The sequence below is a fragment of the Cheilinus undulatus genome, linkage group 14 (genome assembly GCF_018320785.1).
Source record: "Cheilinus undulatus linkage group 14, ASM1832078v1, whole genome shotgun sequence".
Classification (NCBI taxonomy): domain Eukaryota; kingdom Metazoa; phylum Chordata; class Actinopteri; order Labriformes; family Labridae; genus Cheilinus; species Cheilinus undulatus.
The window spans coordinates 21,603,386-21,617,113 of NC_054878.1; the positions used below are offsets into that span (position 1 = coordinate 21,603,386).

At 39.4% G+C, this 13,728-nt stretch overlaps 1 protein-coding gene across 4 annotated transcripts in view; it reads left to right on the plus strand.

Moving 5' to 3' along the window:
- The window catches only part of itpkb (inositol-trisphosphate 3-kinase B), a 48,917-nt gene extending 35,583 nt beyond the window's left edge, over nucleotides 1-13,334 (plus strand). For all 4 annotated transcript variants that reach the window (XM_041805362.1, XM_041805363.1, XM_041805360.1 and 1 more), the window contains exons 8-12: nucleotides 1,235-1,410; nucleotides 1,879-2,083; nucleotides 5,289-5,390; nucleotides 5,810-5,881; nucleotides 9,333-13,334. In XM_041805362.1, the coding sequence (XP_041661296.1) occupies nucleotides 1,235-1,410; nucleotides 1,879-2,083; nucleotides 5,289-5,390; nucleotides 5,810-5,881; nucleotides 9,333-9,542 (765 nt within the window). In that variant the 3' untranslated portion in view covers nucleotides 9,543-13,334. The remainder of the gene's footprint in view (nucleotides 1-1,234; nucleotides 1,411-1,878; nucleotides 2,084-5,288; nucleotides 5,391-5,809; nucleotides 5,882-9,332) is intronic.
- The last annotated feature ends 394 nt before the right edge of the window (nucleotides 13,335-13,728 follow it).

Here is a 13,728-nt window from a genome sequence, read left to right on the forward strand (position 1 = left end):
TTGGAAAATTCAGCCCTGGTCCTGTGTACTGAGAAATCTTACATGCCTGTAATTTTTGACCATTTACTGCACAAAAAGTGGTATTAATTTTTCTCAGTTAAGCTCCAAAAATGTCTTAAATTTGATTTTAAAAGTGTGCAGGAACCCTGAAAGCTGGGTCTGAAATTTAAAAGCTCTGAGAACATTAAATAGGACATTATTCAACTCTAAGTTGTTGGGAGTAAAGTTAATTCAGAGCACACTTACACAGGCCCAGTTGCCCCGTTCCACACAATTGTCCCTGCTCCCCACTTCTCATTGGCCTGTACTTAAATTGCTCTTTGCCCAGTAAGGCCTGAGCATGGCTGCCTCTGGTACCCCCGGTACTGTGCAGAACTTTTAGGCATGTTTGGGCCAAAATTAAGGCTAAAGTATGGGGTAGATGTGGCGAGTAAGACACCTGAGGGCACCACTGGGCGGGATAAAGGACTGACACAACCCCGGTAGTGCTTTGGATGTCTTTGCATTTATCAGGGGCATGGGAAAATAGTCTGTTAAAAAATAAAGTCGGCACCTTAAGGGCGGATGAAGGGATTGTTGTGACGAGTAAGCAAGGCCTAGGGTACTGTCCGGACGGGTAGTAGGGTTGCCATGAGCCCCTGGTCATGCTGTAGAGAGACAGGGTCACCAGGGTCTCTGGGCATGTTAAGGCCCATAAAATGAGATATGTTGTTACACATGTGTGAAGCTTGACTATGGCTGCCTGGCTTGTGGGACATCGGGCTCTGTAATGACTCCTTAGTGCCCTGAATGCCTTAAACTTATTCACACAACTATAGGTGGATTTTCTCAAAGATCTCTTGAGTTCTTTTGGATTTTATCTAGCTGGCTATTAGTATTAGCATCTGTTCAAATTTCAAGTGAATACTTGACCTCGGCATCAAACATGAACTCCTTGCTAAAAACAAATTATTATTGAGAGGGACAGTCAAAGCAATTTGGTCATCGTGCACATTTTTGTTCTTGAGCAACAAGTTTGTGGATTAAATAACCAAGCTTTGATGATATCATGAAGCAATTTGCAAACAAAGTCTGACTTTACTTTTATATCTGCAAAAATATGTTAAGGGTTGTGTTTAATGCTTGCAAAGAAAAAAACAAAAAACAGGATCAAATGCAAGAAGGTCCAGAATTAAACAGGAATCAGTTTAGCAGTTACTAGAGTGGTAATAACCTGGTGTTCATTATCTTTTAGAAACACTGTGACTGTGAACAGCGCTGTTTGTCCCTACTGATGAGGGACGTTCTGCGCCCGTACGTCCCTGGTTACCATGGAGATGTGGAGAAGGATGGCCAGAAATACAACCAGATGGAGGATCTGCTGGCCGAGTTTGACTTTCCATGTGTGATGGACTGCAAGATGGGAGTGAGGTATGAACAAATAAAAATCATATTACACGAGTGAGAGAAAGCAGGGAGCCAAGCTTGAAGTGTCTCGTAACATCAGAATAAAAATGATAATAGAAGTTTGGGGTAGGTTAATTGTGGTTTTATCCCAAAAAAATCAGGAAACTACAAAATGTATTTGTTTTTCTTTAATCTGCTATGAAAAAGAAAGTGAAAGGTGTCTGAAACTGTGCTTCTTCAAGCATTTGGCTGGTGCTTAATTTCCAATTAAACAATGACAGAATTGTCTCACATACAAAACCGTACAAAATATGATATCTCCCTGTGGTTAAAGTTTAAGTTTGGATGTTAGAAAGTAAGTATAACAATCTTCCCCCCGGTTGTGCTTTAAAAGATGTAGGTCTCGTTTCTCCTCTCTTGGCTGATTTCTTTCACCCACCCTGCCTTTGTCAGAGTCTTCTTCACTCAGAGCTTCTTTTTTTCATGATTCAGAACCTACCTTGAGGAAGAGCTGACTAAGGCACGTAAGAAGCCTTCCCCAAGACCTGACATGTATCAGAAAATGATTGAGGTCGACCCCGATGCACCAACGCCTGAGGAGAACGAGCAGAAAGTCGTGACTAAACCGAGATACATGCAGTGGAGGGAGACCATCAGCTCAACAGCCACACTGGGGTTCAGGATAGAGGGAGTCAAGGTAAAATTAACAAAGTGTGTGTGGCCTTCCTTCCCTCCTTTCTTCCAGAGTGAACTGTGTCTGTTTAAGAGGGTGTGTGTGTCCTTCTGGGGCATGGTCGCACTTCCTGTTTTGGACAGGAACTTCCTCTGAAGTAAATGTTTGTGCGGGAGTTCCTTTGTCTTACATGAGGCCTGTCTGTGGCAGCTCTGTATGCCTCAGCATCTGGCACTGACATTACACACATACAAATCTCTGCCTCTCCTGTCTGTATTTAAGGGGTTGTGGCTATATAAGGACATTCACGGCCTCCTGGTGCTCTGTTGCCATGACACTGAGGGTTATCCCCAGAAACAGAGAAGTGTGAAGTGTGTGTGTTTGAGCTGGATGTGGAGTTCAGAAAGTTCATGTGCAGATTTTAAACAGATATTAGAAGATGGACTGTTTCAGTTGTAATATATGGAAAAACCATCCAGTCATCAGGTTAGATCTTTTTCTTTGTGAAAGAAATAGAGAGCTGTAGTTAGACTCAGACCTGAACCAAAAAGGGAAAAATAGTTCTGGCTCCAAATAGTGGCTTGTTGCTTGGCAGCAGCAGCAGCAGAAGAAAAGCTCATTTATTCCTCTGTGAACTAACATGCTGGTTGGCGACCATAGCTTGTACTTTCTCTGATGTAACTGTCCTGCTATCATCATTGAACAAACATCACTAGTATTAATGCACCTATTCCAATACCACTTGTGCTACTGCAGGCTGTAATGCTTTACACTGCCAGAGATGTACAGTAGAATCCCCCTTTTCCCCACATAACAGTCAAAATAATGCATGTAAAAGCTGACTTAAAGTGTTACATTAATGCACACTGGATTTATCTCTTCTGTTTACTAATGCACACTGTGTGTATTATATTTCCTAAGTTTAATTGCTCCATAACCTAATCACCAATATACCTGCACATCTGAATAGCCCCTCTTTTGCACCTTTGTACATACTTTTTGTGATGATTTTATTCTATAACTTTATTTTGATACTGCCTCTTACTATTTTTACTAGCCCACTAATGTTTTTATTAGCCTTTTAATTTTTTTCTTCATTTATGTTATGGGTTTTGCACCAAACTCCAAGTCATATGGACAAAAGTATTCAGATGCCTGACCATTACACCAACAGGGACTATAATGACACTGACTTCAAATTCATGCACTTTAATATAGAGCTAACACCCTTTTGCAGCCTCCACTCTTCTTGGAAGGCATTCCACAAGATTTTGCAGTGTTTTTGTTGGAATTTGTGCCCATTCATGTGTCCAGCATTTATGAGATCAGGCACTGATGCTGGACGAGAAAGCGTGAATCACAATTTTTGTCTCTGCCTAGCTCAAACCTTGAAAAACAGACCCATACCATTATCCCTCCTCCACCAAACTTCACAGTTGGCACATTGCAGTCAGGCAGGTTGCATTCTCCCTGTATCCATCAAATCCAGACTCATCCATCTGACTGCCAAACAGGGTAGTGTGATTCATCACTCCGCAGAACACGTTTCCACTGCTCCATAGTCCAGCATCAATGTGCTTTACACCACTCTATCCAATGCCTGGAATTGGACTTGATGAATTGAGGGTGCCTACCTCTGGCACTATGTTTGGTCCGAATCTGTGAGCTGCAGGAAATGTGCAGAAATGTAGACAAAATGCACTCAGAGTACAGACAGAAAGCTCAGTCTACATTGTATGCATTTTGAATGCAGAGGGTAAATGAGCCTTGTATAGTCTTGACACAAACTCATATTTTTGAAGAGGTTACATGTGGAGGCTTCTATATGGTTTTGTAACCTTACAAAGCTGATAAATTGGCCATATTCCATTTCTGTAATCAGTCTGAAATCTGACATGTTTGTGCCTGGTCTGAAATATTACTGGACCAACTAGTGTTGTTTGAGGAGAATGGGGCACTAGCTATGGATGTGATTTAGTTGTACTGCAAGCTGGTAAACAATGGCTGCCACCAGTGAAGGGCTTAAGATGTATTGAAAGCAGAAATTTTACTAGAACTAGAGAACAATCCTTTATTAATGGAATAGCAAAGAACTGCACTGAAAGCTTCTCATGGAGGAAAACCTGTTTTATCTTTTATCTTTTATCCCAGCAGACCTTGGTATGAGTTTGATTCACTTAATGGCGACACAAACAAGCAAATGTTATGTAGTTTACTTACCAGAGCCAGGCATGCTCACATCATTGTGTGCCCCTGGCCTGTCCAGAATCCCCCAAAGAATCAGAAAAATCCCCCCCCACCACCTTTCAGAAAATGTGTGCTGAAACAAGCTGTTCTCAGATTTTCCCTTCATGATGTCATGTGGGGAGTTAGCATCGCCCCCAGGTTCAGTTGACCCTCCTCGCTTGAAAGAAATGATCGTCCTCTCAGCTTGTAGCTGAGATCAGGAGAAAAGGGTGAAACTTTCTTCCAAGCGGGGAGGGCTACATCCATTAAGCCACATCTATTTCCTGAGAGAGGTGTAGTCAGGGGCGGAGTCAGACAGCTCATTAACATTTAAAGCAACAGAAACAGCTTGTTCTGAGCAGGGCTGAAACAGAGGGGTTTTTAGACATTCAAAAATACAATACTGGAGTGTTTTTTACACATCAAACCTCACAGGCATGTTTTGGGGACCCCAGAGACCAGTATAAACTTGTCTTAAAGGGGGGAAATATGTGACCTTTAAAGGTTCTGCCCTTACAGAACCCTTTGTATGGGTGGTAGCCCAGATAGATGTGAGAGATATATCCTATGCAGTGGAAACATGAAACAGTCTATCTAACATACTTCATTTTCTGATTATCTGTCTTGAGTGTTGCTTAAGAACTTAAGGACCATAAAGTCAAGGGCTGAGCCCAGTCCCCAGACAAATAGCCCCCAAACCCACCATTCCAGCTGATAGTAGAGGTTTTCAATTTTTTTTTTTAGTTTTTTTTTTTTTTTTTTAGTTTTTTTTGCTTTGAAGCTGAACTCTAAAAATATCCCCCATCTTCCTCTCTCTTGTTTGTTCTATTTTCCACCCCTCTGCTCCTTCTCCTTCCTCCCTTCCCGTCATCTGCTGCACTCCCATCCTCCCCATTTCATGTTGCATAAAGAAGGGGAAGACGTACTAAACATGATCATTTATCCTCAACCTTATGATGTCTTGAATGACAGCCTGTCTAAAACTATCCTCTTCTCTCTGTAGAAGGAGGACGGAACGGTGAACAGAGATTTTAAGAAAACAAAAACAAGAGAGCAAGTTACCGCGGCTTTCCACGACTTTGTCAAAGGAAACAAAGACATACTGGTGAGTTTGACTGAAGTCAAATATTTGTGTATTCAGTGTGTGTGTCGTCAGCCTTGAACTCTGTGTGGAACAGAAAAAAAAAAGAGGAGGAATGGAAAAAAAAGTCCTGTGCTGTTTTAATAACCCCATGGGAAACACACACATAAATACACACAGTCACAAATGTGACCTTAACCCTCCAGGGGCTGAAGAAAAGGGAAGTCCTTGGGAACTCCCTGAGCCTCTTATCTTTCACACAAACACTCTCAGTCTGCACATTTTTAGCATATGACAGCTTGTTTACTTATGTTGTTTTTTTAAAAGGTTTTTTAAGAATTCAGTAAGTCATAGCTTACTGTGACACAGTATGAGCCAGCCTTTTTAGACACTACCTGTCATGGGCTTAGATTAACATCTTCTCTATCATCCATTTTTTGCAGAAATTATATTTAATCAGGCTGAAGGAAATCAAAGACACTCTGGAGATTTCACCGTTCTTCAAAACCCACGAGGTAACATCACACATCCACTTACAGAATCAACAGCTTTCTGCTGTGCTGCTCCTGCTGAAAACAAAATGAACAAAGAGATTGGCTCATTTTTAGAATTTAACCAAAAGACCAAACTTAAAAACTTACTTGTTAGAGATTTTTTGGTTGCAAAAAAGAAAATGTACGTGATAGGATGAATGTTATGCAGAAAGCAATGTACGAACTACATTTTAACCTTTTAGTTCTGTGTGTGGGTTTTTGCAGAATCAGTGTTATTTTAAGCTTTGTTGTTTTCCTTTTCTCTGCACTTCGGGATTTTTTTTCTCTACCTTCTAAAATATAAAGTAAGAATGTAAACATTTTAGGTTTCTTCATTGGCTACAAAGAAGTCAAACAATCCAGCTACTCACAAAACTCTACCAATGTTTAAGAATTTTTCTATTTTAGAACAATCATTTAGTGTATGTTAGGTTAACATGTTCATGCGTTACTGTGAATGCTGTTTTCTGTTTAGACTTTTTTTTTAAATCTTATTCAGAATCAGACATGATAGACACTAGTACACTCAGCACTGATTACATGACCTCCAAAGAGATCCCTATTTTTTTTTTTTTTTTTTTTTTTTTGCATTATCATTGTAAGATAAAGTATACAGAATTGTGTAGAACTTCTAGGCCAAAAATTGAGGCTGAAGAAAGATGTAGATTTGGTGGTTTAGCCTGCCTAAGGGCACCATCTGGTGGGAAGGAGGATTGACACAGCCCAAGTCATGCTCTGGATGTCCTTGCATAATACCAGTGGCGTAGGAAAATAATCTGTTGAAAAAAATAACAAAGTCTACACCTTTGGGGGTCAGTGATAAGGGGTGGATGTGTGGTGAGTAAACATGGCCTAGGGTACCGTCCTGGCAGGTAAAAGGGTTGCCACGAGCCCCAGGTTGTGGTGTGGATGTCTCAAGGGCCCAAAAACTGCATGTGTTTAGTCAATTTCTGCTACCTATCAAAATGTGCCACTTTCCATTGCTGCACATAGGTAGACTGTGCTATTGTTTTGCACAGTGGTTGCATTTTTTGAAAAAATTGTCAGAACACCGGCGGTCTCCAGGCATGTTACCAAAAGGCTCAGTTAGAACAGTAGCCATCAAGCTTGCCATAGCTGCTGAGTGATAAACATGTCGACCTAGGAAACTGCTGTAAAACATACCACAACCAAACTGACGAGGATAGAAGTTGAAGCAAAATTGCTACTGCAAAGGATGTAGCAGTTGGCTAACAGCCACCTCTAGTTTGTTTGCTCTAAATTTGGATCTGATTTCAAGTGTTGAGAATATAACCCGACCGATATGGGATTTTTGGGGCCAATGCCTATACCGATATTGGGGGCTAAAAAAAGCCGATATCCGATATATCGGCTGATATCCAATATATTGGCTGATAATTGATATTTTGGCCGATACATGAAATAAGAACATTGATATACACAGAATATGTACTGTACATGAATACAAATGTGGACATGTGTATAACTAGTTGCATTTATCTTTGTTTATTTCACAAAGATGCAACTAGATGACATTAAAATGCTGTATAATAGTCTTATACTGTGGCTGTGGACCATATTAGACAGGAAAATGATACATTGGAGAGCCATATTTACATCGTTGTGGCAAATATTCACACAGAATATATTTACAATGTGTTTCTTGATAACCCTGAGGAAGGCCATAAGCTTAAATGTGCCTGTTTTAGAAAGTTGTTCTCTAAAGATCTACTATTAGTGAAACTTTCTGTCTCCACACTGGTAGAATATGTCACAGGAAAGATAAACAACGTATGAATGCTTTTCTGGTTTGTGCTTTTCAAAGTAAAAGCCCGGTTTAGCATTTCTATAGAGAAACTCCATTCACTTGTACAGAATGCTTTTATTTTGAATAGTTCCCGACACACTTCCGCTACACACTGAATCAAGTCGCTTTGAGAACAGGGCTTTGAGAGCAGGGAGATGCGGCTGACCTGCAGAAAACTTGCGCCCTGTGTGAAAGCCACACTGGCAGGAACTGGAGCTGACACGCGCGGTACACGCAAGCAGCAAAATACGATCCCAGTTTGAAACAAGCTTTAGTCCTCTACTCCGCTGCAGCCGAACTGCACGAGGACAGGGTCGCCTATGAGTGCTTAGGGATGGGAAGGGGCCCATGGCAGCACCCCTTGCTCAGTGTGAGGAGCAACAATGATACGTGCTTTCACGTCGAAGTCTCCAAAACTCTCCAGTAACACCAGAAAAAGTTGCTAGATTTGTCACTGGTGGCTTTTTTAAAAAGGAGTTGCTAGAGGGGTCTGAAACCTCGCTAAATATAGCGACAAAGTTGCTAAGTTGGCAACACTGAGTGAGGGAGAGCTGCTGCTGCACTCTGCGTCTGAGGGGGAGAGGACAGGCACTCGGGCTGAGTTCAGCATGGACACACACAGAGCACAGGAGCAGAGCACACAAAAAATTTAATATATCGGCTACATATTGGCTGATTAATCTGTGAAACGCTATAATCGGCCTGATTAATCAGCCAGCTGATAAATCAGTGGGGCTCTAGTTGAGAATCTAGAGTCTGGCTGTTATTGTATCCGTGCTGTGTTGGTTATTGATGCACACTGCACACTACAAGAACAAAACTATTGAATTGTCATTATTTGTCGTCATGTATGGTGTCTCTCACATTTAAAAAATTAGTTCGGTGATTAAGATCATTTAGTTTGTGGCAGGTTTGAGGGACTTTTTGTGCTGATTTTAGAGTCTTCAGTTGACAGAACTGTACCTCTTATACTTTGACAGTTTTGTCTTTTTGACTTAAAGAAAATCTCATCCTGCTTTAATAGTTTTCACAAATCACTCCCTTTAGATATTTGCTGTAAAAGCTTTTGGGGATAAAACCTACTCTGTAGCAGCAGTTTCAGGCATTAATAATCACAGTATAAAAATAAATGTATCTCATCACTGATGGTCTTGTTTTCTTTTTTTAGGTCATACAGAATTATCACTGTTAATTTCATTCTGTTTAATAACCAGGTGAAAGCTTCCCACAGGAACTTTAATTTACTTTACATTATGTATCAAATAACAAAAGTCACAGTTTTAATGGCGTTTGGAGTGTATTTTGTGTCTCTGCTCAACCAAATTTCATCCATCTGATTTTCTAATTTGTAATTCTGTGGTAGTTTAAGTCTTTTAGACAACACAGTACACACATGCACATGACGGCCTTACACAGTAGAAAAAAGACACCAACAGCTCTGACCACACATGCATGAATTCAGTTAAACACTCACACGTGCAGACATGCCAGTCGACATAAGTGTAAGAAGCCGGTGTAACAAAACAGGAAGTGAGGGACATAAAGCAAATACATAATGTTGAGAAAACACTGCTTGATCACGGTTTCCTGTTTCTCATCTGTCCCATTGTCTGTGCGTCTCTGCAGGTGATTGGCAGCTCCTTGTTATTTGTCCATGACAGTAAGGGGCGGGCTAAAGTCTGGATGATCGACTTTGGGAAAACCACACCTCTTCCTGAGGGGCAGGAACTGATGCACCGAGCATCATGGGTAGAGGGAAACAGAGAAGATGGATATCTCATTGGACTTGATAGCATGTTGGACATCATTTCCTCCATGGTGAACTCTGAGACCTGAATCTGAGGGTCTTTTTATTTGAAACCAAGTGAACACTTTCAGACACAGGAACCACTTCCATTCATTCTTCCTTTTTTCTCCTGGGAACACTTTGGACTTCCTCATGGATTCCTCAATCTTTCCTCATGTTGGCGACTACATCATGACATCACAATACACGGCAAAGTCCATTCATTGATGACACTTTCCTGTTCATTTCCAATGCCTTCCAGGTAGTTTTCAACTAGTCAAAACAGGAAAAACTACTAATATGACCAAAATAACTTCAAGTGTGAGTAGTACCAGAGTAAGCCATCCATGTTAACCAGCATGTACAATACTACACCAATTTTTCTGCCACGACATGAATATGCCCTATATTTTTATATTTCATTTACCTGCAAAGCAGGCAATGTTCTTTAAAAAGTCCAAATAACAGCTCAAAAGGGAAGATCTTATTTTACTTATAAAAACTGGTGATATTTGATCATTTTTATCTTAAACAAATCCACAAACAAGAACAAAAACTTTAAACCAGCACTTCAGTGAGCAGTGAACCTGCAAGTAGCTGGTATGTCAAGACTCTTTATAGAGAGAGCAGGGCTAGGTCGCACTTTTTATTTTATTAATTTTAGAGACCAAACATTCACGATCTAGCATGAGTGCAGCACTTAGCAAGTAAGGCCTCCTTCACAACCAAACATTTGAAAGAAATACCACTGACTCCAAAACTTTCTTTTTCCTTATTTTTTTAGAGCAGTTTTGATTTTTTTGTGATTTTTTTTTATATTCTTTCAAGCTGTTCAGAGGGTCTGAGTCAGTACAAGTAACCAGAATATATGAAAGGCTCTGTTAGGAGTCAGTTGACCTAGTGTTTTCTATTTTCAAGAAGTGAAAGAACTACAAAAACACTTCATCATCATCATTATCATCATGAAGAAAAAATATATATATATATATACATATATATATATATATATGAGCCAGCTCACTGGGCTTCTCTGAGAAGTCAGAAATTAATCAAGCATACCATTTAACCACTAAAACTAAAAGAACGTAAAAATGCTCTGTGCTGGGTGCTGTTTTAGCTCAGCTGGTAGAGCAGGTGCTCATTTACAGAAGCTATAGTCTATGATGCATTGGTTGCGGGGATCCTCCTGGTCTTGCCACTGTTTGGGGTGTGTCTTCTCCTTTTCTCCTATTTTGGGGCAAAAATAACCTTTAAAAAAATCCCCAAGCTCATAATGTCTATTATTTTATATATCTCAGAGATCAGCATAATCCAAGATCAGCTGATAAGTAGACAATCTGCATTTAGTTTTTCCTCCTTGAGAAAGACACACAGATGTTTGTAGCTCCATATAACATAAATACTTTCCAGGCTAATACAAGACCATCCCTCTCTCCATTTTAAATGCTTTTATAAAGTTCCAGTATCATTCAGATTTACCTTATTTTTAATTGTTTTATTTATTTGTCAACAACAGTCCTCACAGTCAAATGTGGCTCACATGCAGGTAAAATTAATTTCACGAGTAAGCACTTAGCTTTTGAGATTTTAAAACATTCTGGTGATGAAGAGGGAGTGAGACTAAAGGAAATGGGGATGGGACAAGTAGCTTTATTTAGGGAATACTGTGTAGGATAGAGGATGAGAGCTGAAGGGAAGCAACTTCATTGGAGTAAAGTACAAGTTGAAACTGCTCAAGATTTTTGTTTGAACTGATTATGTCAAAGTTTTAAGTAGAGAAAATGCTTTTTTTCACAAGGTGGATAATGGATTAAAATTCAAATATGGAAGCAAGAAAATGACCATGAAGTTACTGGATAATGCAGGATCTGCTTTAATTAATCACAACTTACTGCATAGTTAATAAAGAAGACTTAACTTAATTGGGATCCATATTCTAAATCAATTAGTTTTAAGTTATCTGACTACAAACTATGGCTACAGAAATAGCACCCATAGGACCATTTTATTCATGGTCTAAGTTTGTAATTTGGATTTGTTTATGATAAAGAAAATCAAATATCACCAGGATTATCATTTAAGGAAACTATATGCACACTTAGCAAACATATAATCTGTTTTGGAGTTTATTTCTTCAGACAAACAAATATGCTAAACATCTTTAAATTATTTTAAATAATTCAAGTATTGGCTTCAAGGATGCAGTTTGAAATCCTTGACATTTATATCTTATTCTCTGACCCTTTTTGCAGTTATTCTCCTCAAACTGGCTCAGACTTACTCTTACCCAGGCCAAACACCTGTTTAAGTTCTCTCTTTTTGTTGGGATTGTTCACAATGTACAGTAGGATTTATTAATTTTCATGTAGTTTTTGAAGATGATTTTATCGTACTCAAACCCCATAGAACACTTAGCCATGAACAACTGTGTTTAAGCTAAACAGTGCCTTCTTCACAACACAAAGCCAAGTCTGAAAACTGAAAAGCATTCTGAATTTTAACTGTTACAATGAAAAGTCTTAACATTTTGTTTCTTTTCTTAGGCTGGCTACACCCTAGACAATTTTAAAAACATGGGAGACACAGACTTGAAGACAGTTTCAACTGATCTTTGGCATTCTTATTAATTTTGGTTTGGGGTACAGTTACGTTTATGTTTGCTGCCGTGTTTTTGAGATGTAAAAGTATGGAACATCTGATTGCTAATGCCTCCCACTGTGGCTGTTTAATTGGAAGCAACCTGATCTGGAATCACAATTTGGATTGGGAGCAGCATTTGTTGTGTGTTTAGGACAATTTTGGCTTAAGATTGTTGAGTGTGTAGCCAGCGTCTTACATAGATGCATGTTTACTATCCTCTTAGAGTTTTATCTTACTTTGTATTTTATTATTTTATTATTTATAACATTATAGTATGTTTTAATAGTTAACGGGATACTGTGACATTTGATTTTTTTGGGCTGTTGTATCATTTTGTTTTCAAGCATGTGTTACAATATAAGTCAAACTGTTGGGAAAGTTGCTGAGTATGTCATTTAAACCAGTGTATATGGATGTAAAAACGATGTTTTGGTTATGATACCAATTTCTTTGTAATGGGGACTGCATGCCTTGTCAGTTAAAAAAGCTATCAGAGCAGATAAAGGAGAAACAAACAGACTCATACTGTAACAGATTCTTGAGGAGCAATATAAAGTAAAGAGTGTGTAGGCTATCCTGTATTTAAATTGTCATGTTTTCACTTGATGTTTGCAGTGACAGTAGGCAGAAAAAGACTGATTGTGAGACCATGCAGTGCCTTCTGTAACAACATAGTTGGAAAGTTTAAGAAACACGCTTTTTTCTGCAGCGATGAAATATTTAATGCAATTCTAGCTAAATAGAAAGCATCTGACAGATGGTGGTTAGCTTAGCCTAGCACTTAATGAACAAGATATGGCATGTTTCTGACAACGACTTGCTCTTTTGCTTGCCCTGCAGTCTTTTGCTAAGCTAAGTTAACAAAGCTACTAGGTTCAGCCTAACTCCTCAGGATAAAGCAAATGAGTTTAGTTCCACCAAGGCAAATTATACCTTTAGACCAAACATCCTTGCTGTTGCTAATGCTCCCCTATGTGCACTTATGGCTTTTTGTAAAGTAGGTATATTGATCTGGTTTTGCCAATTTATGTATTTATTTGGATTGCTCCTTTAAAAAAGTGTGCATTTGGTGAAAAAGACATGTTCTTGTATTATTTCTGTGCAGTTTCTATTCATACAGCTATCTATCTAGAGGATCAACACAGCCCAAGGCAGTGAGGACACAACCTCTAATCCTGACCTAAGAAATCCCACATTGACCCTGTGCTAATGCTGCCACCACTTCTCCTCAGCCACATTAATTGCTGCGTTTGCATTGCAGCTATTTGCCATTCAAATCGCACCTGTCCACAACAGCAGCAGCATCCGGAGCTGGTGGGAGAGAGGACGTGAGTCGGAAGCAGAAGGGTTGTAAACATAGTAGAGATGTGATTTTTCTTTTTTAGTGAAGGGTGACCAGAAGGTTAACCTTCGAATATCTTTCATGATGTATAGCTGCCCCACAGTTTAGCCACTCTAGCTACTTTTGAGCTGTTTTGCGCTGTTTTTAACTTAAATATATTGTCAAAGTGCAATTTTTGTAAAAGTGATGACTGGGGTGATCTTACAGAGCCACATGAGTATGTCTCTGTTCACCAAAACTTCGGCATTCTTGAC